The 27,447-nt window shown below is 40.1% G+C and overlaps 1 protein-coding gene across 1 annotated transcript; it reads left to right on the forward strand.

Moving 5' to 3' along the window:
* Positions 1 to 498: 498 nt before the first annotated feature.
* Positions 499 to 2,901, forward strand: LOC142175109 (viridiflorene synthase-like). Its single transcript, XM_075241661.1, has 7 exons — positions 499 to 667; positions 753 to 1,020; positions 1,116 to 1,491; positions 1,582 to 1,800; positions 1,929 to 2,070; positions 2,157 to 2,402; positions 2,505 to 2,901. Exons 1-7 carry the CDS (start codon positions 551 to 553, stop codon positions 2,808 to 2,810), a joined length of 1,674 nt encoding a protein of 557 aa, XP_075097762.1. The 5' UTR covers positions 499 to 550; the 3' UTR covers positions 2,811 to 2,901.
* Positions 2,902 to 27,447: the final 24,546 nt, after the last annotated feature.

Here is a 27,447-nt window from a genome sequence, read left to right on the forward strand (position 1 = left end):
ATAAATTGAAAGAGAAAGTGGCCAATGGGACTTGAATTGATCTCACAAAGATTTTGAACCCCCTTGATCACAACTATGCTTTTGAATTGTGTCAAGGAGATTCAAAACATAATATATATAAAGGTATAAAATAAATTTAGTCTTATATAAACAGTGTAATTTTTAGACGAAGTGGGTTCGGATAAATACCCATCGGCCCCTAAATCTGCCCATGTTAGTGATTTTCGCATTTATTGAGTTAAAACTCCAAAGTCGTCTCTAAATTGGTAGGATCCACATAAACTTTGCACGAAAAATTAGAAATGACGAAAATGTTACATGGCAGGCGGCCCGTCACGGCTTTATTGTACTCGTTTGAGAAAAAAACAAATTAAGGGCGACACGTTAATTTCATGTAAAATGGTGACATATAATTCCAAAAAGGCAAGCCAGTAGCTAGTTAATTCCCTATATAAATAGTGGTGTACTAGTACCAAAAGGCAATACAAACTCAGAAACTAATACTGAAAATTTCACATTCAAATTTTCAGATCTTGTAAGTTCTCTTGCAATGGCAACAATTGCATCATTGAATGGAAATCACCAAGATGGGGTTTTTCGCCCAACAACAAATTTTTCACCTAGCCTCTGGGGAAATATATTTAGTTGTTCTGCGTTGAATAATCAGGTATATATATCTATGCTTCTTTATTTCTCGTTCACCTTTTTTCATTATATATTTTGATACTAAGAGAGAGAGCGCATTATTACAGGTTTCCGAAAAAAATATAAAGGAGATTGAAACTTTGAAGGAGGAAGTCAAGCACATGATAATCAGTACTACTGGCAATGACACCACAGAAAAAATATGTTTGATTGATACTCTTGAACGCCTTGGTATTTCATATCACTTTGAAGAGGAGATTGAAGTTCAAATAAGCAAGTTGTTTAATCTAAATGTCATCCAAGAAGAAGATGATCTATACAGTGTTTCCCTATATTTTCGATTGTTTAGGCAACACGGCTATCCAATCTCTTGTGGTATATAGTTTTATGTGTACATATATTACAATTTTGTTTAATTTAAATGAATGTTTTAAGTTAATTTGTTATAACAAGATATTTTGTGAATTTAGATCATTTCAACCAATTCAAGGACAACAATGGAAAATTCATGGAAACTTTACTTAAAGATGTAAAGGGTATGCTCAATCTATATGAAGCAGCACAAGTAAGGGAACATGAAGATGAAATATTAGAAGAGGCTCTTATCTTCACAAAAGAACATTTGGAGAAAATAGCACCCAAATTAAGCTCTTCTATTATTGAGAAACAAGTAACACATGCACTCATGCAATCTCTACATAGAGGCATTCCAAGAGCTGAAGCCTATTTTAACATTTCAATATATGGAGAATCTGAATCAAGAAATGACAAGTTACTAAGGCTTGCCAAACTAGATTATAATTTGTTGCAAGTGCTACACAAGGACGAGCTTAGTGAACTCACACAGTAAGATGCTTTTATTTAATTTGAGTACCATATATATTTTATTACTTGAGCTAATTAACTAAATATGACTCTCATTAATTTATTTTGAAGGTGGTGGAAAGATTTGGATCTCGCGTCTAAGCTTTCGTATGTTCGAGATAGAATGGTGGAGTGCTTTTTTTGGGCCGTAGGGGTGTATTTTGAACCTCAATATTCTCATGCTCGAATTATGCTTGCAAAATGCGTAGCTATGATTTCAGTAATTGACGACACATATGATTCATATGGTACTCTTGATGAACTAGAAGTATTCACAGAAGCCGTGGACCGGTATGCAATATTCCATTTTTAATTTCTAATGTACATCTAAAGACTCATGAAAATATTTGATTAAACATCTACTCTATAATGATTGTTGGAATAAGGTACTCACATTAAAACATTGTCGATCATTGCAGGTGGGATACAAGTGAAATTGATCGACTCCCTACATATATGAAAACGGTGTATTCAACTCTTCTCGATCTCTTCAAAGAATATGACATCGAAGTAGAGAAACAAGATATGAGTTTCAATAGAGTATATTACGTCAAAGAGGCGGTATGATCACTTAAAACTCTAAGATATATAATTTTTCTTTCATTTTATGAGTTTAATTAATATTATTATATTTCTCAAACATAAAGATGAAAGAAATCGTGAGGAGTTACTACACTGAAGCACAATGGTTCATCAAAGGGAAAAGTCCACCATTTGAAGAATACCTAAGCAATGCACTCATAACTGGAACTTATTACCTACTTGCACCAGCTTCATTATTGGGCATGAAATCAGCTTCAAAGGCAGCATTCGATTGGATGATGAATAAACCTAAGATTCTTGTGGCTTCAGCATTAATTGGTCGAGTTATTGATGACGTTGCAACTTACAAGGTATTTATTGATATATAAACTACTTCTCAATCTCAAATGAGATGTGAATTCGTTAATGTTTGCATGATCCATGATCTGCTTTTTTTTCTTTCGTATATATAGATTGAGAAAGAAAAAGGACAACTTGTGACGGGAATAGAATGCTATATGAAAGAGCACAATTTAACAGTGGAAGAAGCAAGTGCACAACTTTCTGAAATGGCTGAAAATGCATGGAAGGATTTGAACAAAGAGTGCATTATTAAGCCTACTAATTCTTCAATGCCAGCTGAAATCTTGAAGCCAATCGTAAATCTGACACGTCTAATTGATGTGGTTTACAAGAATAATGAAGATGGATATAGTAATCCAAAGAATAATGTGAAGTCTGTAATTGAAGCCTTACTCGTCAATCCCATCAACACGTAGAGGACTCAAAGGAAGATGGTCAAATATTAAATAAGTTAATGTGAACCATTAGTTTTATTTAAAACTCCATTTATAAGTGATTTAATTTTTCTCCATCGTATTATTTTGATTGCAAATGTTTTATTTGAATGAATAAATTGTATGTGTCTCGAGAGTACAGAAATTTTCGTCAGTTATCCTTTTTGGGGACTAACTGTTTAGTAAATTAAATGCATAACTGGTAAAGTTGTTGTCGTGTGACCAGGAGGTCAGGGGTTCAAGCCATGAAAACAGCCGCTTGCAGAAATGTAGGGTAACACTGCGTACAATAGAACCTTGTGATCCGACTCTTCCCTGGACCCCGCACATAGCGAGAGCTTAGTGCATCGGGTTATCCTTTTTTTTATTTAGTAAATTAAATTGCTTTCTTTTTATTTTTCCTGCAGCTTATGGATATTTTAGACCACGGTCTAAAGATTACTTTCGAGCAAATTGAAATTTTGATAAGAAACATTAGACTGTCTTCTAATATTTTGCAAGTTATTGCAAAAGTGAGACGACTACAGCCTAATGTTTTGCCTGTAAAGTTGAACAATATATAAACAAATATTAGATCCAAGGCTAATAGTATCCGGAAGGATAATTTTTCAAGAGCTATATTTGGACAACTTTAAAAAATAGGGACAACATCGTCTAAATGGTGGCTTAAAAATATGGAACACTAGTTAATTTACCTGTACTTAACGCAGTTCAATATAATTTTTTGCTAAATTTAATATATAAGCAATAAAAAATAAAAAATAATGAAAGACATAAATACAAAAAATTAAAAAGTCAAATATATAAGATAGAAGGTACATAACAAGATAAAACATAAATTAGATCAATTAAAAAGTATCACGTGTATTTTTTTTTATATATATTTATCTTGATAGAGCTCATGCACAAATAAACATGTCTCAACTTATCAACCTTTTTTTTTTCTTCAGAGTAATAAAGTTCCACATCCTATAAATCGTTTATCTTTCAGATACAATTATCCTCTTTTAGACCCAAACGAAATTAGAAGAACCAATAGTGAATGCAGGGATGGAATATTGGCTAACATAACTGCCACATAAAGGGTGTGTTTGGTATGAAGGAAAACAGAAAATGTTTTTCAATTTTTCCATGTTTGGTTGGTTTAAATGTTTTGAAAAATATTTTTCTCATGAACTCATTTTCCTTCAATTGGAGGAAAAGATTTTCCCTATCAGGAGATAAAAATATTTTCCAAAACTCCTTTTCAACCTTCCCCACCCTTATTTCCCATCCTTACCAACCCCCACCAACCCACCCCCACGTGGGGGGAGGGAGGGGGAGAGGGAACAAGGAAACATGTGGACTTGGGGGAAGGGGGCCAGGAGAGTACCATAAAAAAATATTTTCCTAAAAAAGTATTTTGTACTCTCTAACCAAACACTAAAAAATATTTTCCGGAAAAAAAATGAGTATTTTCTTTTAATGATATAAAAAAGTATTTTTTATTTTAACAAAAAAATTACTCTCTTTTTACGATGAAGAAAAAGTATTTTCTTTCATTTCAACAAAATTTCTTTTCATGATATAGAAAAAATATTTTCTTTCATTTCAAAAAAATAAGTATCTTCTTTTCATGATATAGAAAAAGTATTTTCTTTCATTTTAACAAAGTATTTTTTTTATTTCAATAAAATGAGTTATTTTTTCATGTTGTAGAAAAAGTATTTCTTTTATTTCAATTATATGAGTACTTTATTTTCATATTGTAGAAAGAGTACTTTTTTCAACCAAAAAAAAGTGTTTTCTTTTTAGCTATGTAGCACAAATTTCAACGTTATTTTTGCATAAAAAAGTAAAACATTGCATTAGTTCCTTTGGGTTTGTATGAATTTTTAGAAGAATAATTAAATTCTTGAAGAAAATAGAGTTCTGAAAACGTTGGTTATTTGGGGGGGGGGGGGGGAGGAGGGAGGAGAAAGGAAACATGTGGACTTAGGGGAAGGGGGTGAGGAGAATACCATACAAAAATATTTTTCGGAAACGTTTTCCATTCAACAACCAAACAAGGGAAAATAAGTGATAAAATCACTCATTTTTCATTAAAATATTTTGTTAGAAAAACATTTTCTTTTGTACCAAACACACCCAAAGTGTTGTAATATTAAATCTAATGTTTAGATATTTCCTCTTTGCACTATGTAGCTCTTGTGAGAAAGTTTTGGCACACACAGTATGTTGGATCGACCAACAACATGTGTCCACTTGCATTCATTATTAGCAAATTTGAAATAACCTCAAAGAGATCTTCTTATTCAAACTCTATTAGTCAAGTTTTTTTGTTTTATTATTGAAAAGTCACATTGTCCGAGGGCTACGACATGATCCCCATCTATTGTCTTTTCTTTTTATACAAAGCTGCAAAAATATAGTTAGCGAAAAGAGATAACTCTCATGTAAAAATTTGTTACTATGATCAGTTAAGCCAGAAAAAAGGAGTAAACGAACTATTATATATTTATAACGAACTTACTTATATAAATTATTTGCATAACACCTCAGTTAGAACAAAACAGAACAAAAACATTCCTACACTTGTTTCTTCAGCGGAAATTTATCGAATTCAAGCTTCTATTTCAGGCTGCACTAATGACTATAGTTTTTCGAACACTCCAGTATACTTCTATGGTGGCATCATCTCCTTACCACCAAATCTCAATCAGGACTATTAAAACTTAAAGTAGTGGATGTATAAATTGATATACTATAATGATTCGAATATAGAAGTTTTAAAAATAATGGAAAAGGGCCAAAACTACCCCTGTCATTTGCTAAATGGTTTATAAATATCCTTCGTCCATCTATTCGTCCAAAAAAACACACGACATTAATTCTATTCGACTAAAGGTAGAACTGGTGAGCCTACATTTAAGCCCCTCCCCATTTTTCTACTAGGGCACGTGGCCATCTCCGACTGGAACAAAAATGGATATTATTTCGACCCACTTAGCTGACCCGACCCAATGGCTTCCCCGGGTTCACTAGCATTTGGGCTTGCATGTTGTTTGAGGTCGGATCTCATGGCATCAACACTTGGTTGAGTGCAGTCAATTCCTATGGATGGAAGAAGGGAAGGTCCAACCCCATATTTTAAGGTAAGTAGGGATTTTGGTTGAAGTGGGGTGGTAGGTTCTACTGGACATGCATTGTTTGGATTAGATTTTTGTTCATTCCTGGAGCTAGTAGTTGCATTATATTGTTACCCAAATGTGGTTCATGTAGTTGTTCATATCTAGATGAAGCCCCTCGGATACTAGTTGTGCAAGAAACTGAGGGTTTTGGATTAGAATTATGCTCTTTTGGCCGTTGATATTGAGTTGGAGTGAGACACCTCTCCCTATTAATCCTAGTTCTACCAAGAAGTTGGATGGTAATCCTATGGTAATGGTGGTTGAGCATAGAACAGTGGGAGGTTTTGCATTTGGGGAGGAAAGGGAGGGAGGTTGTTCATAGTTTGGGAGCGATGGTTTCTTAGTATTTAGATCAATCTGAACCTTCTCCGCGGATTGAGAGAGATTCTTGGCATTATGGTGGGAACGGGGTGGTGCTTTATAGCGTTAGAGGTTTGAGGAGTAGGAATGATTGCTCCTATTTGCATGATATCTGAAAGGATTAGCGCGTTTGGCTTAATAAGAGATTTTGCATGGGATTGTTTTGGCATGTGTCCCAAGGCAGATGACATTTGTATGATGTTTTGATTTTCTTTGGCCGATTGTGCCAATGCATGCATATTAGATTAGGTAATTTGGTGACGGTTAAAGCTAATTGGTGTATTAGGGTCATTATTGGGGATATTGGGATCGTTGGCATAGGTATTTATGTTATTTAGAGGTTTAATAAGGTTTTTAGTATTAGGAGTTGGAAAATTTGTCTTCTAGTGAGTTTATAAGTTCATGAACTATATTTGTCTTTTGTGACCGGTTCATGTATGAAAGATTAGGGGTATTATTGATATTATTACTAGTTGTTTTCTCAAATACCATTTGCTGGTTATCTATGTGAATATTAGAGAAGCGGTTTTTGATCTCAAAGTGGTTTTCATCTTTATGTTTTGCATAAATGTTATGATCACAATTAACTGGAAAAGAGTTTGTTTGCCCAGTAATAAAGTCTTTATGAATGTATTTCAATTTTTTGGTAATAATGTACTTACTTGTGACAACATTAAATAATTTGACATCAATACCTGAATCTTGGTTGTGATGACCCTAAAGGTCATTTATTATTTTAGAAGTCAAATCTGTATCCCGAGGTCTTAAAAATTTCTTTCTGACTCACCTCGATTTGCATGCGCAATCCAGACACGTTTCCGAAAATCTTTTATGTGAAATTTAAGAAAAATAATGAAATTGGCCTTTAAAATTGATTAAAATTGACTTTGGTCAACATTCTTGATAAACGGACCCGGACCCATGATCCGACGGTCCCATAAGGTCCATTGTAAAACATGGTACTTGGGCATATGCCCGGAATCGAATTCCGAGGTCCCAAGCCCGAGAAAAGGATTTTTAAAGAAAATTATTTGCTGGAAAATATAAAAGCCTTTAGAAGTAAAATAATGCATTTTCTTGATCGTATCGGGCCTGTATTTTGGTTTCGGAGTCCGGTACAGATTAAAATAATAATTTAGTCGAATCTGTGAAGTTTGGTATCACAACCCCAAACAAGACCCGGTCGTGATGGCGCCTCTCGTGAAGACAAGGACAGCCGAAACAATTCCCAAATTCATTTTTTTAACAATTTTAATAAGTCCGTTTAAGTCATTTATAAGAGATAAATCACAAAATGAAGGTGAATAAGACAATTTGTAGAATTGACATAGCCCGACATCGGGGTGTCACAAGTCACGAATATCTACTAAGGTCTAAATACAACTGAAAACCTGAAAATGTACGAAATACAGTCTAATGAAATCAAGAGAAAGAAAAGTAGTGCTGCGAACGTCATGCAACTACCTTACTAACTCCAATGACTCTGCCTCTGAGCAACCAATGCCCACTACCGGGTTTAGAAATACCTGAATCTGCACACAAGGTGCAGGAAGTAATGTGAGTACTCTGACTCAATGAGTAATAAAAGTAAATAAAGACTGAGCAGTAAGAAATCACGTAATCCACGTCATAGCACCATAGTGGGTACAATACGTTTCCAAAGCAGGATACAAATCAAATCATCTCGTTAAACCCCAATTTTAGTAAAATATCCTATGAAAATACATATCTTTCTAACAGCTTCAATAGAGGTTCAATGTAGTTTATAGTGAAAGTGATGAAAATCGTAATCGGCCCCTCAGGCAAAACATAGTTCGTATACAGACCTTTGGGCAAACATAAATCATAAACATCTCATAACAGAAAATCTCAGTGGAAGTAACCAAACCAGCTCAGCGATTAAATTTCCGAACATCTCGTAAAACAAACCGAGTTTCAATGAAAGTTATTTAAAAGCATTTGTTCAACATTTTTAACAGAGGCTTAGTACAAAGAGGATTGAAAACAGTAATTTCATAAAAACAAGCCCATCGGGTAAAGCATCATTCATATGAATATATATAGCCCCTCGGGCAAGCCACTCAGTCACTCGAGACTCAACTCTCATCAATCAGCGCTCACACTCAGCACTCCCACTCAATAGGTACCTTATAATAAATGTTGCGGCGTGCAGCCCGATTTGTACATCGCTGTGGCGTGCAGCCCGATCCATATATATAGTTGACTGTGCTCACTAGGGGTATGCAGACACCGGAGGGGCTCCTACAGCCCAAGTGCTATATCGCTGTGGCGTGGAGCCCGATCCAATATATCGCTGCGGCGTGCAACCCGATCCATATATATATATATATGTATATATATCTCAGTCATCAGCCTCACAAGCCACTCGAGCTATCAGTAAAACAGGGTGCTCAGCCCAAAATATCATTTTATGCATAAAAACAAAGTAATAGAACTGAGTTATGAAATCAGTAAAACGTAGCATGACTGAGTATAGATATTAAATCAAACAGTGAGGAAACAGTATTAAAAAGTCCCTAAGGGTCCAAACAGTTGGAACAAGGCCCAAATATGGCATTCAGCCCAAAACATAGTAATATTTTCCAAAACACAATGATATCAAACAGTTTTCAATCAAAATATGCGACTTAAAAGTCGCACGGGACGGACCAAATCACAATCCCCAACAATGCATGACACCACGTTCGTCACCTAACGTGTGCGTCACCTCAGAGTAGCAACATGAAGTGAAATCTGGGGTTTCATACCCTCGGGACAACATTTACAATCATTACTCACCTTTATCCGGTCCGAACCGCACAAAAACCAGTGATGTCTGCGGTGGATTTGACTGCAGTGACATGCTTTGGTATTTTGGCCATAACTTTGCTACAGATATCCAAATGTCTATTATTATATGTTTCTAAAAACTAGATTCAATGATCTACAACTTTCTTTTTGAATAATCCCACAATTCCTTGTAGATCAAAAGATATGAACTTATGAAGTCAGACCAGTGAAACCTTCCTTACCGCGGACTGCACAAAATCGAGTGCGTCCGCAAAGCCCCCACTGCGGCCGCTCAAAATCCTTTGCGGTTCGCACTGGAGTCTGCAGCCTCTCTGAACCTGCTACAGCTACGTTTATAGGCCTAAAACATCCCAGAACCTTCCCGAAACTCACCCGAGCCCTCGGGACTTCAAACCAAATGTACAAACACATCCCTTGACATCATTCAAACTTGTTCAAATCTTCGGAATGCTTACAACAGCATCAAAACACCAAGTTAACATAGGATTCAAGCCTAAGAACTCCAAAAACTCTTAAATTATGCTTTTGATCAAAAAGTCTATCAAACCTCGTCCGAATGACCTGAAATTTTGCAAGCACGTCACATTCAACGCTACAGAGCTACTCCAATTTTTGGAATTCCATTCCGACCCTTAGATCAAAATCTCACTAACGGACCGAAACTTCAAAAATTTAACTTTCAGCGTTTCAAGCCTAAATAAGCTACGGACCTCCAAAACACAATCCGAACACGTTCCTAAGTCCCAAATCACCTAACAGAGCTAACCAAATCATAAAAATTCTGATCCGAGATCATATACAAACAAGTCAAATCTTGGTCAAACCTTTAAAATTTCAAGCTTCAAACTAAGAACTGTTATTCTAAATTCATTCCGATCACCTTGAAAACCAAAAACAATGATTTACATAAGTCATAATACATCACAAGGGGCAAGTCATATCCGAGAACTGGCGAGCGAAGTGCAAAAGCTCAAAACGACCGGTCGGGTCGCTACATCCTCCCCCATTTAAACATACGTTCGTCCTCGAACCTGCCCCGAGTTGTTTCAAAAGCCAATCAATCGCTGAATAACCTTACTATGCACATACCCGGGGGTGATCCCTCGTCACCCTATCTCATATAGGTCCGACAATACAATGTAACTGAATTTTCACAATCCAACCTAGCCCATAAACCTTAGAACCACATTTTCACTTCCGAAATCATCCACAGGATCAGAATCTCACATCTATACTCTGAATAAGCCCTAACAAGCTGTAATAACCCATACCTGCAACCTCAGGTGCAATTACAAGATATGCCACATAACTCAAACGCTTGTAGCGATAACTTCTAATCATAGCAGCTGCACATGACAATTGAATACCGATAGAAAACCTCTTATCAACTAAAATCCCATTCCAACACTTTCATGTACTGCCAATGATAAACGAAACACGCAGTAATCCATAACTATTTCTCAGATCAACCATTCATGAAGCCACTCCTCCTTTGGCAGAGTCCATAGCAAATTTCTAAGCCGAACCTCGATATTATCCTTTCAACACGCTAAAACTGAATATGTTTGTATTCATTCTAGATCCCAACGATCACATCTAATCCAACACAACTACTCTGGTGATATGCCACATCAATACAATCTAAAGCCACAACTCATGCAACTCGCGCACCAATAAACAAGAATCCGAACATACTCAAATCATGAAAGTGACTCGAATGAAAGAGTTGTACCGCAAGCTCACCAGTACCACCACAACACAATGCTGAAAACAAATCACACGTCGTAGAAATGGAACACACGAATCTAACCTGAAGGGTCATACCTCCATATAACTTCGCTGCAATGTGCGACCCTATCCAATCACTGGCCCACATGAAACACCTCAAGTCACTATGCACAAAATCGACAACCACGCGCAGTTTGATGTGTAGAACCAAAGCGAATCATCATAACCATGGCGAAGCAATTGACATAACATTACACAAACTTGAAAGGAGATAATTGATACGCCATCCACCGAGCAATACACAGTACTCTTCCTGCTCGACTTCCACTATGAAACCCCAATAACACTACATCACATGTGCCTATAACCACAAATCCCAATGGCTCGCAACCCAGAAAGGTAACTCATAGGTCTATCCAGATTACTAACAAGCTTAATAATAATCGAACCAACACATCCCTCCATAATAGAACTTAGAGCCAACCAAGCCGACTCAAGTTAGAATACACATCCGTATGGGCCTGCCAAGGAATCCATTATTAAGGAATCCCTAAAGTTGTTCCTCAAATTCCTTTAACCCTGGTAGTGCCATACAATACGGTGCCCGGCCCAATCAATACCGAAATCCACAGCCCTGTCCGGCGACATGCCCGGTAGCAGAAAACACATCCGGAAAAGTCCTTCGTCACTAGAACTGAATCAATAGTAGGAGTCTCTGTACTGACATCCATCACGAAGGACAAATAAGAAAGAAAACCCTTCCCAGCCACCCGTTGGGTCTTCAAAATGAAACCACCCTACTGAAATCATAATCCGTCGAACCTCGCCACCCAATTCGTGGCATCCCCAGCATAACCAACGTCGTCGTCTTAGCACAATAGCCCAGAATAACACAATACGGAGACAACCAGCCTATACCCATATTACATCAAAATCTAACATACCAAGCAGCAAAAGATCCACTCAGGTCTCCAAACCCTGATAGTCACTATATAGCGCCGATACACGCGAGCCACAACCACAACATAACCTGCTTATGAGGACTCCCAGCATCCAACTCCATATATCACACAAATCCCCATATCCAATCGTAGTTCCGCCATCCGAATACATACTACACCTCCAATACCCAATCATTCCCCGAGAGATACATCCAAAAATTCTTCTATGCCACCAAGCAAACTCAAATATCAATAGTCGATCTAACAAGAGAGCGATGCAATACCAATGAAGTATCATCAACTCAAACACATTGTCCTTTCTAAAATGTATACCCTCATCAAGCCACACCAAATAGTAATATCATTTCTCTAATCATCTGCAACTAACCATGCTACCTGAGAATTTGTAACCTTCCTTTAAAAACTGAACCAAGACCTTACACATGCAATTCTCAATCCTATACAATATACCGCATATACCGCACCATCCTAGGATAAACATAAGAACTTCATATCCATTTCGAGCCACAAGCAACTACGTACTCGACTAACTAAGAACTTTCCACTGACCCCATCTATAAGAAAACCATTATACATCTCATGCTTCTCATGCTCGTAGAAAATATACATCTCTAACCGTGGTAGAAACCATCAAGAACTCTTTGAATTCCATTTGCACAAAACTAAACTGCTAGGACTGAATCCTTCTAACTCCACCAAGCTACGCAGGCCACTAAAACCCCAAGAACATTACCGCGAACACCTGTAGAAACTTATTACCACGTAAGCATCCAAAGAACTGACCATAACCCTTACCATAATACTGCAATTACTCAACCCAGACTCACCACATGAGACCCAAACATAAACCACACTGTCTAAGGCTCATAAGCCACTAGATACAACCTTAAATATTCTCAGAAGAACCACATTAAAAAATACCTACCCTGAAGAGACTTCCTACGAATCCAAAGCCATTACCTTTACCTTCCTGATACTGATATATAAAATCCCATAATTGATATAGACATGCCACAAGTCTTGACACCCTCCAATGCAAACCTCAGTTTCTAGCCAAAAATACAACTTGAAAATCTCCAATTATTACATGTAAAATTTTGAACACATTAGAACCATTCTCGAGAGTCGTCCACTCTACCCAAACTGCAATTAGCTTGATCAAATGAACCGAACAACTTGTGCCTCATAGAACTTTGACACCGCAGAATATAACCTCACCTTACTATAATCAAGCAACTTCTTATCCTATGCATCGAGCATCCTCTACCAATAACAACTCAAGACATTTCGTGATTCTCATACGCATATGAAGCATAATATAACCTTTGTCAAAGATTTTCCTCTACTCGAGCCGTCCTCGGTCTCAATCTCCGCAAGCCATAACTGATTCACCCGAATGTCTCAAACTGGAACCAACATAGCACATAACCGTGCAATCACTTAATCAATACCAGACTTCCCCACTTGGCTCAAAGCCATAGATCAAAACACAACATAACTCATAATGCATATACTCTGTTACTGCCATAATACCATAGGGAGATTCAACTAAATCCTTTCATAAACTTATACAACACACCCGTCTAGTACTTTAAATCTTCTACAAATCTCACATTCATCCTCCTAACAGACATGCCTACTCTCTTAAGTAACTCAAACTTAATTGTAACACATATATTTCACTGGTAATAGATATCTCCCAATAAATGACATAAGGATCACACAAACTTCAGAATAATCAGCAGGAGATAACCCATTTGCTTCGCCTCAAACTAGTATCTCTGTATACTCTTCCATAATCATAACTATTACACAATCACTTAATCTTCCTGGGTCTGAACCCATATCACGACATGAAATCTACTTCATTCCCAACTAGACAACAGGAAAAGGTCGTTCAACATACCCACACTAGGGGCTACACATTAAATCAAGATGAAAATCAAGCACTAAATAGTTCTTCAATCCTCAAGCAGGCTCTTCTCATCTCGTTCGAATAATATGGACATATCTCGAAGTCACATCACACTCATCACACAGTCAACCAGTCATCACCTCCCTTAATAGGGGCATTACCGAACATACAAGTTAGAAAACATGTGCTCAGACAATCAGCACCTCGGTGCTCATGCTACAGGCAAAACCCGGCATCAAGTCCTCCAGACTGGCCTAACATCAACGCATAGAAATCACATCTCTCCCCTCGATCAGGGAATCATAAGCCATCGATGCACATATGATACTAAGCGCTCGTGTGCGCATATGAACACGTGGAAGGAATTTCAAGAGTTACAATTCAAGATGAATCAATGACACACGATAAGAATTCAAGAATGTGGAAGTTTTCCTAAAGGTTCTGCAGCCTCTCGAAGATAAGTAGAGACATCTCCGTACCGATCCACAAGACTCTACTAAACCCGCTCATGACTCGTGAGACCTATGTAACCTAGGCTCAGATACCAACTTGACACAATCCCAAACCAGACTCGATCGTGATGGCACCTCTCGTGAAGACAAGGCCATCCAAAACAATTCCCAAATTCATTTTTTTCAACAATTTTAATAAGTCCGTTTAAGTCATTTATAAGAGATAAATCACAAAATGAAGGTGATTAAGACAATTTGCGGAATAGACATATCCTGACATCGGGGTGTCACAAGTCACGAACATCTACTAAGGTCTAAATACAACTGAAAACCTGCAAATGTAAGAAATACAGTCTAATAAAATCAAGAGGGAGAAAACCAGTGTTGTGAACGTCATGCAGCTACCTTGCTAACTCCAATAACTCTGCCTCTGAGCAACCAATACCCGCTACCGGGTTCAGAAATACCTGAATCTACACACAAGGTGCAAGAAGTAATGTGAGTACTCCGACTCAGTGAGTAATAAAAGTAAATAAACACTGAGCAGCAAGAAATCATGTAATCCACATCATAGCACCATAGTGGGTACAGTACGTTTCCAAAGCAGGATACAAATCAATATATCTCATTAAACCCCAATTTCAGTAAAAATCCTTTGAAAAAAAATATCTTTCTAACAATTTCAATAGAGGTCAATGTAGCTTATAGTGTAAGTGATGAAAATCGTAATCGGCCCCTCGGGCTAAACATAGTTCGTATATAGCCCCTCGGGCAAACATAAATCATAAACATATCATAACAGAAGATCTCAGTGGAAGTAACCAAACCAGCTCAGTGATTAAATTTCCAAGCATCTCGTAAAACAAAATGAGTTTCAATGAAATTTATTTAAAAGCATTTGCTCAACATTATTAACAGAGGCCCAGTATAAAGAGGAGTGAAAACAGTAATTTCTTAAAACAAGCCCATCGGGAAAAGTATCACTCATATGAATATATATATATATATATATATATATATATATATATATATATATATATAGCCCCTCGGGCAAGCCACTCAGTCACTCGAGACTCAACTCTCATCAATCAATGCTCACACTCAGCACTCTCGCTCAATAGGTACCTTATAATAACCACTGCGCCATGCAGCCCGATCCATATATATAGTCGACTGCGCTCACTAGGGGTGTGCAGACTCCGGAGGGGCTCCTACATCCCAAGCACTATATCACTGTGGCGTGCAGCTCGATCCAATATATCGCTACGGCGTGCAGCTCGATCCAATATATCGCTACGGCATGCAGCACGATCCATATAAGTATTAATATCATTGCGGCATGCAGCCCGATCCATATATATATATATCGCTGCGGCGTGCAGCCCGATCCATAAGTATATAATCCTTACAACCAGGCCCTCGGCCTCTCTCAGTCATCAGTCTCACAAGCCACTCGGGCTATTAGTAAATCAGGGTGCTCAGCCCAAAATATTATTTTATGCATAGAAATAAAGTAATAGAGACTGAGTTATGAAATCAGTAAAACATAGCATGACTGAGTGTAGATATTAAATCAAACAGTGAGGAAAAGTACTAAAAAATCCCTAAGGGTCCAAATAGTTGGCACAAGGCCGAAATATGGCATTCAACCCAAAACATAGTTTTATTTTATCAAAACACAATGATATCAAACAGTTTTCAATCAAAATACATGACTTAACAGTCGCAATCACAATCCCCAAGAGTGCACGACCCCACACTCGTCACCTAACGTGTGCGTCACCTTAGAGTAGCACTATGAAGTGAAATCCAGGGTTTCATACCCCCAGGATAGCATTTACGATCATTACTCACCTCTATCCGGTCCGAACTCTAGCCTGCAATGCCTTTGCCTCTCGAACCGGGCTCCATATGCTCCAAATCTAGCCAAAATCAATACAAAACCATCAAAATTTCCTAAGGGAACAAAGCCCACTCGAGAATAATCAAATTACAACTCAATTCTCGAAATTGGTCAAACCTGACCCTTGGGCCCACGTCTCATAATTCGACAAAATTCACAAAACTGGAATCTTTATACTCTCACGAGTCTAACCATACCAAAATTATCCAATTCTGATACCATTTGGTCCTACAAATCATCATTTTACATTTTTGAAAGATTTCACAAATTTTCTTCCCAAATCATGAATCAAATGATGAATTCAATGATAGATTCATGTACTCTAGCCAAATCCGAGTTAGAATCACTTACCCCGATAAATTTCTTGAACCTTCGAAAAATCACCAAAATCCGAGCTCTCTAGGTCAAAATATAAAATAAAACCCTAAACCTCGTATTTATAGTTCTCCTCCCAAATTCCACCACCGCTGACCGCACAAAATCAAGTGCGGTCCGCACTAGAGCACCGCTAACCGCACAAAAACTAGTGTTGTCCGCGGTGGATTTGACTACAGTGACAAGCTTTGATATTTTAGCCATACGTTTTGCTACATATATCCAAATGTCTATTATAATATGTTTCTAAAAACTAGATTCAAGGATCTACAACTTTCGTTTTTGAATCATCCCACAATTCCTTATAGATCAAAAGATATGAGCTTATGAAGTCAGACTAGTGAAACCTTCCTCCCCGCGGACCGCGCAAAATCGATTGCGGCCACTAAGCCCCCACCGCGGCCACACAAAATCCTTTACGGCCCGCACTGGAGTCTGCAGCCTCTCTAAACCTGCTTCAGCTATGTTTTTATGCCTAAAACATCCCAGAAGCTTCCCGAAACTCACCCGAGCCCCAGGGACTTCAAACCAAATGTACAAACACATCCCATGACATCATTCAAACTTGTTCAAATCTTCGTAATTCTCACAACAACATCAAAACACCAATTTAACATAGGATTCAAGCCTAAGAACTCCAAAAACTCTTAAATTATGCTTTCGATCAAAAAGTCTATCAAACCTCGTCTGAATGACCTGGCCGGGTGAGTTTGTATAGGCTACAGTAACGATCCGGCCGGTTGTTTCATGAGTTACCACTCTGTTTCCCCCATTTTTTGCTTCTTATTGCCTTAGTCAGCTGTACTATGTGTTATCGGGTTGGTCCGCTCGGGTTCGGAGAGGTTTTGGTAAGGTTTGAGACACTTAGTCTATTTTGAGTGAGCTTAAGTTGGAAAAGTCAATTGGATGTTGACTTATGTGACAAAGGGCTCGAATATGAGTTTCGATGGTTTGGATAGCTCCGGGAGGTGATTTGGGACTTAGGAGCATGATCGGAATGTGTTTTGGAGGTGCGGAGTAGAGATAGGCTTGAATTGGCAAAAATGGAATTTTGGCATTTTCCGGTTGGTAGGTGAGATTTTGATATAGGGGTCGGAATAGAATTCCGAGAGTTGCAGTAGGTCTGTTATGTTATTTGGGATGTGTGTGCAAAATTTTAGGTCATTCGGACGAGGTTTGATAGAGTTTTTGATTGAAAGTGGAATTTGGAAGTTTTTGGAATTCTTAGGCTTGAATCCGGTGCAAATTTAGTGTTTTGATGTTGTTTTGAGCGTTCTGATGGTTGGGACAAGTTTGAATGATGTTATGGGATATGTTGGAATGTTTGGTTGAGGTCCCGAGGGCCTCAGGTGAGTTTCGGGTGGTTAAACGGATCATTTCAAGTTGAAAAAGAGTGCAGAAAATCTGTTGTGAGTGTTGCAGACTTTTGGCCTTCGCGTTCGGAAGTGGGCCCTTGCATTCATGAAGGGTTAGTATGAGAGGCAGGAGGTTTGACCTTCACGTTCGCGAAGGGTTGGGGTCATGAACTTCGCGTTCGCGGGTGTGGGGTTGTGTTCGCGATGAGTGGGAAGGCTGAGGCTTCGCATTCGCGTACGGGGTGCCGCATTCGCGATGAAGGAAAAGTGGTCAACGCCAGATTGTGCTTCGCGAACGTGCGGCATTAACCGCGTTCGTGAAGAAGAGGTTTTAAGTGCTTGGCAGAATGTTTTGAAAGACCAATTCCACGATTTTTAGCCTAAGTTTCACCATTTTTGGGTGATTTTAGAGCTTTTTGAAGAGGATTGCAGAGGGAATCAAGGGAGAACACTTGGAGGTCAGATTTATGGACTTAATACTCAATCCTAATGTGTTTTCTACCTGATTAATCATGGAATTTGTAGAATTTAAGCCTAAATATTGAAGAACTAGGGCTTGTAATTGGAGACCAAAAATTTGGGATTTGAGGGGTCATTTTATAGTTGGATTTTAGTACTTTTGATATGAATGAACTCAGGGAGTGATAAGGAGTTTATTGATGTAATTTTTATCGGATTCTGAGACGTGGGCCCGGGGGTCGGGTTTGGCCAATTTCAGGATTTGTGTTGTAATTTGATTACTTTCGAGTGGGCTTTGTTCCCTTAGCATATTTTGATGGTTGTGGACTAATTTTGGTTAGATTTGGAGAATTCGGAGGCCGATTCGAAAGGCAAAGGCATCGCAGGCTAGAGTTTGGACCGGATAGAGGTGAGTAATGATTGTAAATGTTGTCATGAGGGTATGAAACTCGAATTTCACATCACTGTGCTATTTTGAGGTGACGCACATGCTAGATGACGAGCGTGGGGTCATGCACCATTTGGCATTTTGATTTAGTCCATCCCGTATGACTGTTTAACTACGTATTTGATTGAAATTTTTTTACTATCATCATATTTTGGGCTGAATGCCATATTTGGGCCTTGTGCCAACTGTTTTGGACCCTTATGGGGTTTTTACTACTATTCCTTACTGTTTTGACTTCGTAATTGTACTCAGTGATGCTATATTCTATTATTTTTCACAATTCATCCATCTTTACTTGTTTTGATATTTTAAATGATATTTTGGGCTGAGCATCATGTTTTACTGTTACCCGAGAAGCTTATGAGATTCTAACTGAGTAAGGCCGAGGGCCTGTATTGTGAGGATACTTTTGGATCGGGTTGCACGCCGCAATAGTGATATACTGATTCATGATTATAAGGCCGAGTGCATGTTTGATTATGCCACGAGATGGCTTGATATTGTGTTTGGGCCGTAAGGGGCCCCTTTCGAAGTTTGTACATCCTCAGTGAGCGTGGATACCCAGAGCGAAATGTGATATAGCCCGAGGGGCTGATGTTGTTCCATGCTATTGCCCGAGGGGCTGTGTGACGACCCGGGTGTCGCGTTTCCCCCATTTCTACTTCTTATTGCTTTGTTTATCGGTTCTATATGTGATCAGGTTGGTTGGATCGGGTTCGGAAAGGTTTTGAGAAGGTTTGAGACACTTAGTCTCTTTTGAGGAAGCTTAAGTTGAAAAAGTCAACCGGATATTGACTTATGTGTTAGAGGGCTCGCATGTGAGATCCGATGGTTCGGATAGATTCGGGAGGTGATTTGGGACTTAGAAGCGTGATCGGAATGTGTTCTGGAGGTCTAGAGTAATTAAGGCTTGAATTAGCAAAATTGGATTTTTGGCGTTTCCCAATTGATAAGTGAGATTTTGATATAGGGGTTGGAATGGAATTCCAGGAGTTGTAGTAGTTCCGTTGGGTCATTTGGGATATGTGTGCAAAATTCCAGGTCATTCGAAAGTGGTTTGGTATACTTTTTGATCAAATACATAATTCGGAAGATTGTGGAAACTTAGGCTTGAATCCGATGTGTTTTGGTTGATTCGATGTCGTTTGAGGTGTTTTAAAGATTGGTATAAGTTTGGATGGTGGTATATGATGTGTTTGTGCTTTTGGTTGAGGTCCCGGGGGCCTCGGGGTGATTTTAGATGGTTGCCAGAAAGATTTTGAGTTGGTATGACAGCTGAAGTTTCCCATTTGTTGTCATAATCGCACCTGCAGGTAAGGGACCGCAGGTGTGGTCTCGCAGAAGCGAGATTGTGGTCGCAAAATAGGAAAGTTGCTATGAGAGGTGGAACCACAGAAGCGGTCAAGGAGTCGCACCTGCAATGTTGTAGGTGCGGATATAGCATCGCAGATGCGGAGCTGGGCGACTTAAGTGAGGACCGTAGATGCAGTTCATAGACCGCATAAGTGGTACCGCATGAGCGGGATTCTGGCTGTAGATGTGAAATCCCTGGGCCAGAAGGTATGAACTATTTCCTTCGCGATTTTTGAGCTATTCCACCATTGCTAAGCCGGTTTTGGAGCTTTTTGGGCGATTTGAAGAAGGAGTTTAAGGGGACTTCATTGAGGTAAGGATTTTTGACCTAAAACTCGTTCCTATGGTATTATTTCATGGATTAGAGCTATAATTAATGGAATTTAAGGGTCAAAATTTGGGGAAACTAGGGCTTGGTAATGGAGACCTAGACTTGGGGATTTGAGGGACCATTTGTGTTCGGATTTTGGTACTTTCGATATGTATGAACTCATGGGGAGATAAGAAATCTATTTATGTAAATTTTATCGAATTTCGAGACGTGGCCCCGGGGGGTCAGGTTTTTGTAATTTTGGCATTTGTATTGTAAATTGATTATTTTCGATTGGGCTTCGTTCCCTTAGCATATGTTGACGTTGTGATTCTAATTTTGGATAGATTCACGCGAGTGGAGGCCGATTCGAGGGTCAAAGGCGTCGCGGGTAAGGTGAGTAATGATTGTAAATGTTGTCTTGAGGGTATGTAACCCCGAATTGCACATCATTGTGCTATATTGAGGTGACACACATGCTAGATGACTAGCGTGGGGTCGTGCACTGTTGGGGATTGTGACTTAGTCCATCCCGAATGACTATTTTATCGCGTATTTGACTGAAAACTATTTGATATCAACATGTTTTGGGCTGAATGCCATATTTGGGCCTCGTGACAACTATTTGAACCCTTAGGGGATTTTTACTGATATTTCCTCACTATTTTGACTCTATACTTGTACTCAGTCATGGCATATTTTACTGTTTTCATAACTCAGTCATGTCTTCTCTACTTTAACACTTAAAATGATATTTTTGCAGTGCATCATGTTTTACTATTGCCCGAGTGGCTTGTGAGAATTTTGACTGAATAAGGCCGAGGGCCTATGTTGTGAGGAAACACCTGATTACGATTATGAGGCCGAGGGCCTGAGATTTGTACGCCATGAGGTGGCTTATTGATATGAGGCCGAGAGCCCAGTGATGATGCCACGAGATGTCTTGATATTGCGCTTAGGTCGTAAGGGGCCCCTCTAGGAGTCTGCACACCCTCAGTGAGCGCAAGTACCCATTGTGATGTGAGATATAGCCTGAGGGGCCGGTTATTGTTCAATGTGTTGCCCGAGGGGTTGATTCTGTTGGTATTGTGCCCGAGGGGCATTTCTTTATGCATTTTCCTTTTCTAGTTGCATGTCTTTTACTTGCTTAACTATTTTAAAAGGCATTTTCTAGAAGCTTAACGTGAACTAAAGTGACTTTGCATATTTTCACTGTTTCATGGCTTTTTACTGGTTTTTACTGCACCCTTATAACATGTGATGTGCCTTACGTGATTGCTTACTTCTCAGTATTTATCTATGATTATTACTCACTCAATTGGAGTACTCACTTTACTCCATGCACCCCGTGTGCAGATTCAGGCGCTGCTGATCCTGCTTGCGAGGGTTAAGAGCTCCCGATAGATTTTGGAGTTTACGAGGTAGTTGTTCGGCCTTCGCAGCCCCGTGCTTCTCTCCTTTATCTCATTTCCTTTATCTTGCTAGTGATTTTATAATAGCTTTGTAGACTCTTCAAACTTGTAGTATATTGATAGATGCTCAAGACTGGTGACACCCCGGTATCAGGTTGTATTGGTTTTAATTCCGCAAATTGTACTGCTCACTGCTTATTTTGGGATTTTATCATGTTTAAGACTTAATACTTATTATTTTAATTGCTTAAAATTGAAATGGGAATGTATTGGCTAGACTTGTCTTTATGAGAGGCGCCATCACGACCGAGTTTGGGTTTACGGTCATGACAAGTTGGTATCAGAGCCTAGGTTACATAGGGCTCACGAGTTATGAGCAGGTTTAGTAGGTTCTAGCGGATCGGTATAGAGACATCTGTATTTATCCTCGAGAGACTATAAAACCTTTAGGAAAACTTCATATTCTTGGAATTCTTGTCGTGCGAATTTGTTGCTTTGAGTACTATACTTCTGTTATTTTATTCTCTCACGGATGGTGAGGACACGCGCTATTGGACAGGATGGATGACCACCAGTATCACTAGCTATGGCCACTAGAGGCTGAGGACGTGTTCATGGTTGCGGTAGGGGCAGAGGTGTGGCCCGCACAGTAGCTAGGGCAGCACTTGCAGATCTACCAGCCACCCTAGTTCAGGATCAGGTCCCAGCTGTGGACGCTCTAGCAGCACCAGCTTATGCACCAGTTGTGCCCATTGTGATTCTGGGTCTTTAGGAGGCCTTGGCCCAGATTCTATCAGTTTGCACTGGTCTAGCTTTGGCGGTTTCAATTACTACAACCGCAGCTATTTCTCAGGTCGGGGGAGGCACTCAGACTCCCGCCGCTTGCACACTTGAGCAGGTCGTGCATGGACTTCAAACATCAAGGGCGCATCTAGCCTAGCCGGTTGCAGTTGCTCAGGACTATGTAGTTCCTTCCATGTTAGAGGACGAGTAACGTAGGTTGGAGAGATTTGGTAGACTTCAGGCTCCGACCTTCAATGGTGCAGAGGACGAGAATGCCTAGAGTTTCTTGGATAAGTGTTAGAGGATACTTTGTATAGCGGGTATTCTAGAGACCAACGGGGTCGCTTTCACTACTTATCAGTTTACTGGAGTTGCCTTCACTTGGTGGGAGGCATTTGAGAGGCGTAGGCCTATTGGTCCAGCACCCCTTACCTGGCAGTGGTTCTCTATTCTGTTCTTGGAGAAGTATGTGCTGCAGTCTCTCAGAGAGGAGCTGCGTAGGCAGTTTGAGTGGTTTCATCAGGGAGAGATGACTATGGTGCAGTATGAGATGAGGTTCTCTGAGTTAGCTTGTCATGTTATTTGGTTAGTTCTGACAGATAGAGAGAGGATTAAGAGGTTTGTTGATGGCCTTACTTATCAGCTTCGTATTCTTATGACCAGAGAGAGGGTGACTGGTGCTACTTTCGAGGAGGTTGTAGACATTGCTCGTGAGATTGAGTCTATTCGTCACCAGGAGCGAGAGAAGAGGGAGGCCAAGAGGCCTCGAGGATCTGGTAGTTATAGTGGTGATCCTTCGAGGGGTCAGTTTCAGCAAGGCATAGGCCGTCCATTCAAGCATGCTCAGCCAGCTCGCCAGGTTATCGTGGGGCATCATCGGGTCATGGTTCTCACAGTTCTCATCAAGGCCAGTCATCACGTATTACCCTTCCTGCTCAGAGTTCGTCCCGTGCACCATTAGTTCAGGGCTCTTCTATGCTAGGTGCATCTGCTATTCATTTCGGTACTAGGGGTTCCCTTCAGTCCCCGTCTCCAGCACTCAAGAGTTGCTATGAGTGTAGAGAGATGGGTCATATGTGGAGGCAGTGTCCTTCTCGCCTTGTAGGTCCATCTCAACAGAAGGGTCAGCCATCGGCTTCAGCTCCAATTACTTCATCATCACCCACCCAGCCAGCTAGGGGTGGAGGTCAGTTAGCTAGGGGTCATCCTAGAGGGGGAGGTCGATCAGGTGGTGATCAGGCCCGTTTCTATGCACTTCCAACTAGACCCGATGTTATTGCTTCCGATGTTGTTATTACAGGTATTGTCTTAGTCTGCCACAAAGATGCTTCTGTATTATTTGATCCTGGCTCCACCTTTTCTTATGTGTCATCATACTTTGCTAGTTATTTGGGTACGCCCCGTGAATCTTTTGCTTCTTCTGTTCATGTATCTACCTAGTGGGCGATACTCTTATTGTACACCGTGTGCACTAGTAGTGTGTGGTGACTATTGGGAGTCTGAAGACCCTAGTGGATCTTTTATTATTGTGTATGGTGGATTTCAATGTTATTTTAGGCATGGATTGGCTATCTTCATGTCGTGCTATTCTAGACTGTCATGCCAAGACAGTCACATTGGCTATATCGGGTGTGCCATGGATTGAGTGGCAAGGTTTGACTGATTATGTTCCTGGTAGGGAAGGGTTGGCTATATCGTTGGGAAGGGTTTTCTTTCATATCTAGGCTTTGTGAGTAATTTTGGTGCAGAGACTCCCAACATGGATTCTGTTCCAATTGTGAGAGATTTTCCCGATGTGTTTCCTACAGACCTATCGGGCATGCCACCAAACAAGGATATTGATTTTGGTATTGACCTAGTGTCGGGCACTTAGCCCATTTCCATTCTTTCGTATCATATGGCACCAGCGGAGTTGAAGGAGTTAAAGGAGCAGCTTCAGGAACTCCTTGATAAGGGGTTCATTCGGCCTAGTGTGTCACCTTGGGGTGCGCCGGTTCTATTTATGAAGAATAAGGATGGCACAATGAGGATGTGCATTGATTATAGGCAATTGAACAAAGTAACAGTTAAGAACAAGTATCCTTTGCCTCGCATTCATGATTTATTCGACTAGCTTTAGGGAGCAAGAGTGTTCTCCAAGACTGATCTCTGTTCAGGTTATCACCAATTGAAGATCGGGGACTCAGATAATCTTAAGATGGATTTCAAAACCCGATATGGTCATTATGAGTTCTTGGTAATGTCTTTTGGGATGACCAATGCACCAGGAACGTTCATGCATTTGATGAACAACATGTTTCAGCCTTATCTCGACTCGTTTGTCATAGTCTTCATTGATGATATTCTGGTGTATTTGCGTAGTTAGGAGGAGCATGTGGAGCATTTGAGAGTTGTGTTGCAGAGATTGAGGGAGGAAAAACTTTATGCAAAATTCTCCAAGTGTGAGTTTTGGCTCAGTTTAGTGGCTTTCTTGGGGCACGTGGTGTCCAGTGAGGGTATTTAGGTTTATCTAAAAAAGATAGAGGTGGTTTAGAGTTGGCATAGACCGTCCTTAGCCATAGAGATTCGCAATTTTCTTGGTTTGGCGGGCTATTATCGCTAGTTTTGTTCAGGGATTCTCATCTATCGCATCGCCTTTGAGCAAGTTGACTCAGAAGGGTGCTTCATTTGTATGGTCAAATGAGTGTGAGGAGAGCTTTTAGAAGCTCAAGACAGCCTTAACCACAGCTCTAGTGTTAATTTTGTCATCAACTTCAGGTTCATATACCGTGTATTATGATGCTTCGAGAGTTGGTATTGGATGTGTTTTGATGTACGAGGGTAGAGTTATTGCTTGTGCTTCTCATCAGTTGAAGCCCTATGAGAAGAACTACCTCGTTCATGATTTGGAGTCGGCTGCCATAGTTCACGCAGATTTGAAGATTTGGAGGCATTACTTGTATGGTATGTCTTGTGAGGTGTTTACTGATCATCGTAGCCTCCAGCACTTGTTCAAGTAGAAGGATCTTAATTTGAGGTAGCAGAGATGGTTGGAGTTGCTAAAGGATTATGATATTACTATATTGTACCATCCGGGGAAGGCCAATGTGGTGACCGATACTTTGAGAAGAAAAGGGATGAGTGTGAGGAGTTTGGCATATATTCTAGTTGGGGAGAGACTTCTTGCAGTTGATGTTCAGGCCTTAGCTAATAGGTTTGTGAGGTTAGATATTTTGGAGCCCAGTCGGGTATTGGCTTGTGTGATTTGTCGGTCTTCCTTATATGATCGCATCAGAGAACGCTAGTATGATGATCTGCATTTACATGTCCTTAAGGACAGAGTTCAGCATGATGATGCCATATATGTGACTATTGGTGATGATGAGGTGTTGAGGATGCAGGACCAGATATGTGTGCCCAATGTGGATGGGCTTCGGGAGTTAATTCTGGAGTAGGGCCATAGCTCGTGGTATTCCATTCATCCGGGTGCCGCGAAGATGTATCAGGATTTGAGGCAGCATTATTGGTGGAAGAGAATGAAGAAAGACATTGTGAGATTTGTAGCTCGTTTTGTCAATTGTCAACAAGTGAAATATGAGCACTAGAGACCGGGTGGCTTGCTTCAGCGGATGGATATTCCAGAGTGGAAGTGGGAGCGAATCACCATGGACTTTGTAGTTGGGCTCCCACGGACTTTGAGGAAGTTCGATGCTATTTGGGTGATTGTGGATCGGCTGACCAAGTCTGTGCACTTCATTCCTGTGTGTACTACCTATCCTTCAAAGCGGTTGGCAGAGATCTATATCTGGGAGATTGTTTGTTTTCATGGTGTCCTAGTTTCCATTATCTCAGATAGGGGCACTCAGTTTACTTCGCAGTTTTGGAGGTCTATGCAGCGAGAGTTGGGTACTCAGGTTGAGTTGAGCATAACTTTTCACCCTTAGATGGACGGGCAGTCCGAGCGCACTATTCAGATATTGGAGGACATGTTGCGTGCTTGTGTCATTAATTTCGGAGGGTCATGGGATCAGTTTCTACCGCGTGCAGAGTTTGCTTATAACAATAGCGACCAATCGAGTATTCAGATGGCTCCATATGAGGCTTTGTATGTGAGGTAATGTAGATCTCCAATTGTTTGGTTTGAGCCAGGTGAGACTAGGCTATTGGGGATAGACTTGGTGCATGATGCTTTAAAAAAGTGAAGGTAATTCAGGAGAGGCTTCGTACAGCGCAGTCGAGGCAAAAGAGTTATGCTGACAGGAAGGTTCGAGATGTGTCCTACATTGCTGGTGAGAAGGTTCTGCTGACGGTTTCGCCCAGGAAGGGTGTGATGAGATTTGGGAAGAAAGGTAAGTTGAGTCCTCAGTTCATTGGGCCTTTTGAGGTGCTTCCGAGGATTAGGGAGGTGGCTTATGAGCTTGTTGTGCCACCCAGCTTGTCAAGTGTGCATCCGGTATTTTATGTTTCTCTGCTCCGGAAGTATATTAGGGATTCGTCTCATGTTCTAGATTTCAGCACGGTTCAGTTGGATGGTGATTTGACTTATGATGTGGAGCCAGTAGCTATTTTGGGTCGCCAGGTTCGAAAGTTGAGATCAAAGGATATAGCTTCAGTGAAAGTGTAGTGGAGAGGTTGGCCCGTGGAGGAGGCTACTTGGGAGACCGAGCGAGAGATGCGGAATAGATATCCTCACCTGTTTGAGGCTTTAGGTATGTTTCTTGACTCGTTCGAGGACGAAAGTTTGTTTAAGAGGGGGAGAATGTGAAGACCTAGCCAGTCATCTCATGAGTTACCGCTCTGTTTCCCCCATTTCTGCTTCTTATTGCTTTATTTATCGGTTCTAT

Source organism: Nicotiana tabacum, chromosome 3 (genome assembly GCF_000715075.1).
Source record: "Nicotiana tabacum cultivar K326 chromosome 3, ASM71507v2, whole genome shotgun sequence".
Taxonomy (NCBI): Eukaryota; Viridiplantae; Streptophyta; class Magnoliopsida; order Solanales; family Solanaceae; genus Nicotiana; species Nicotiana tabacum.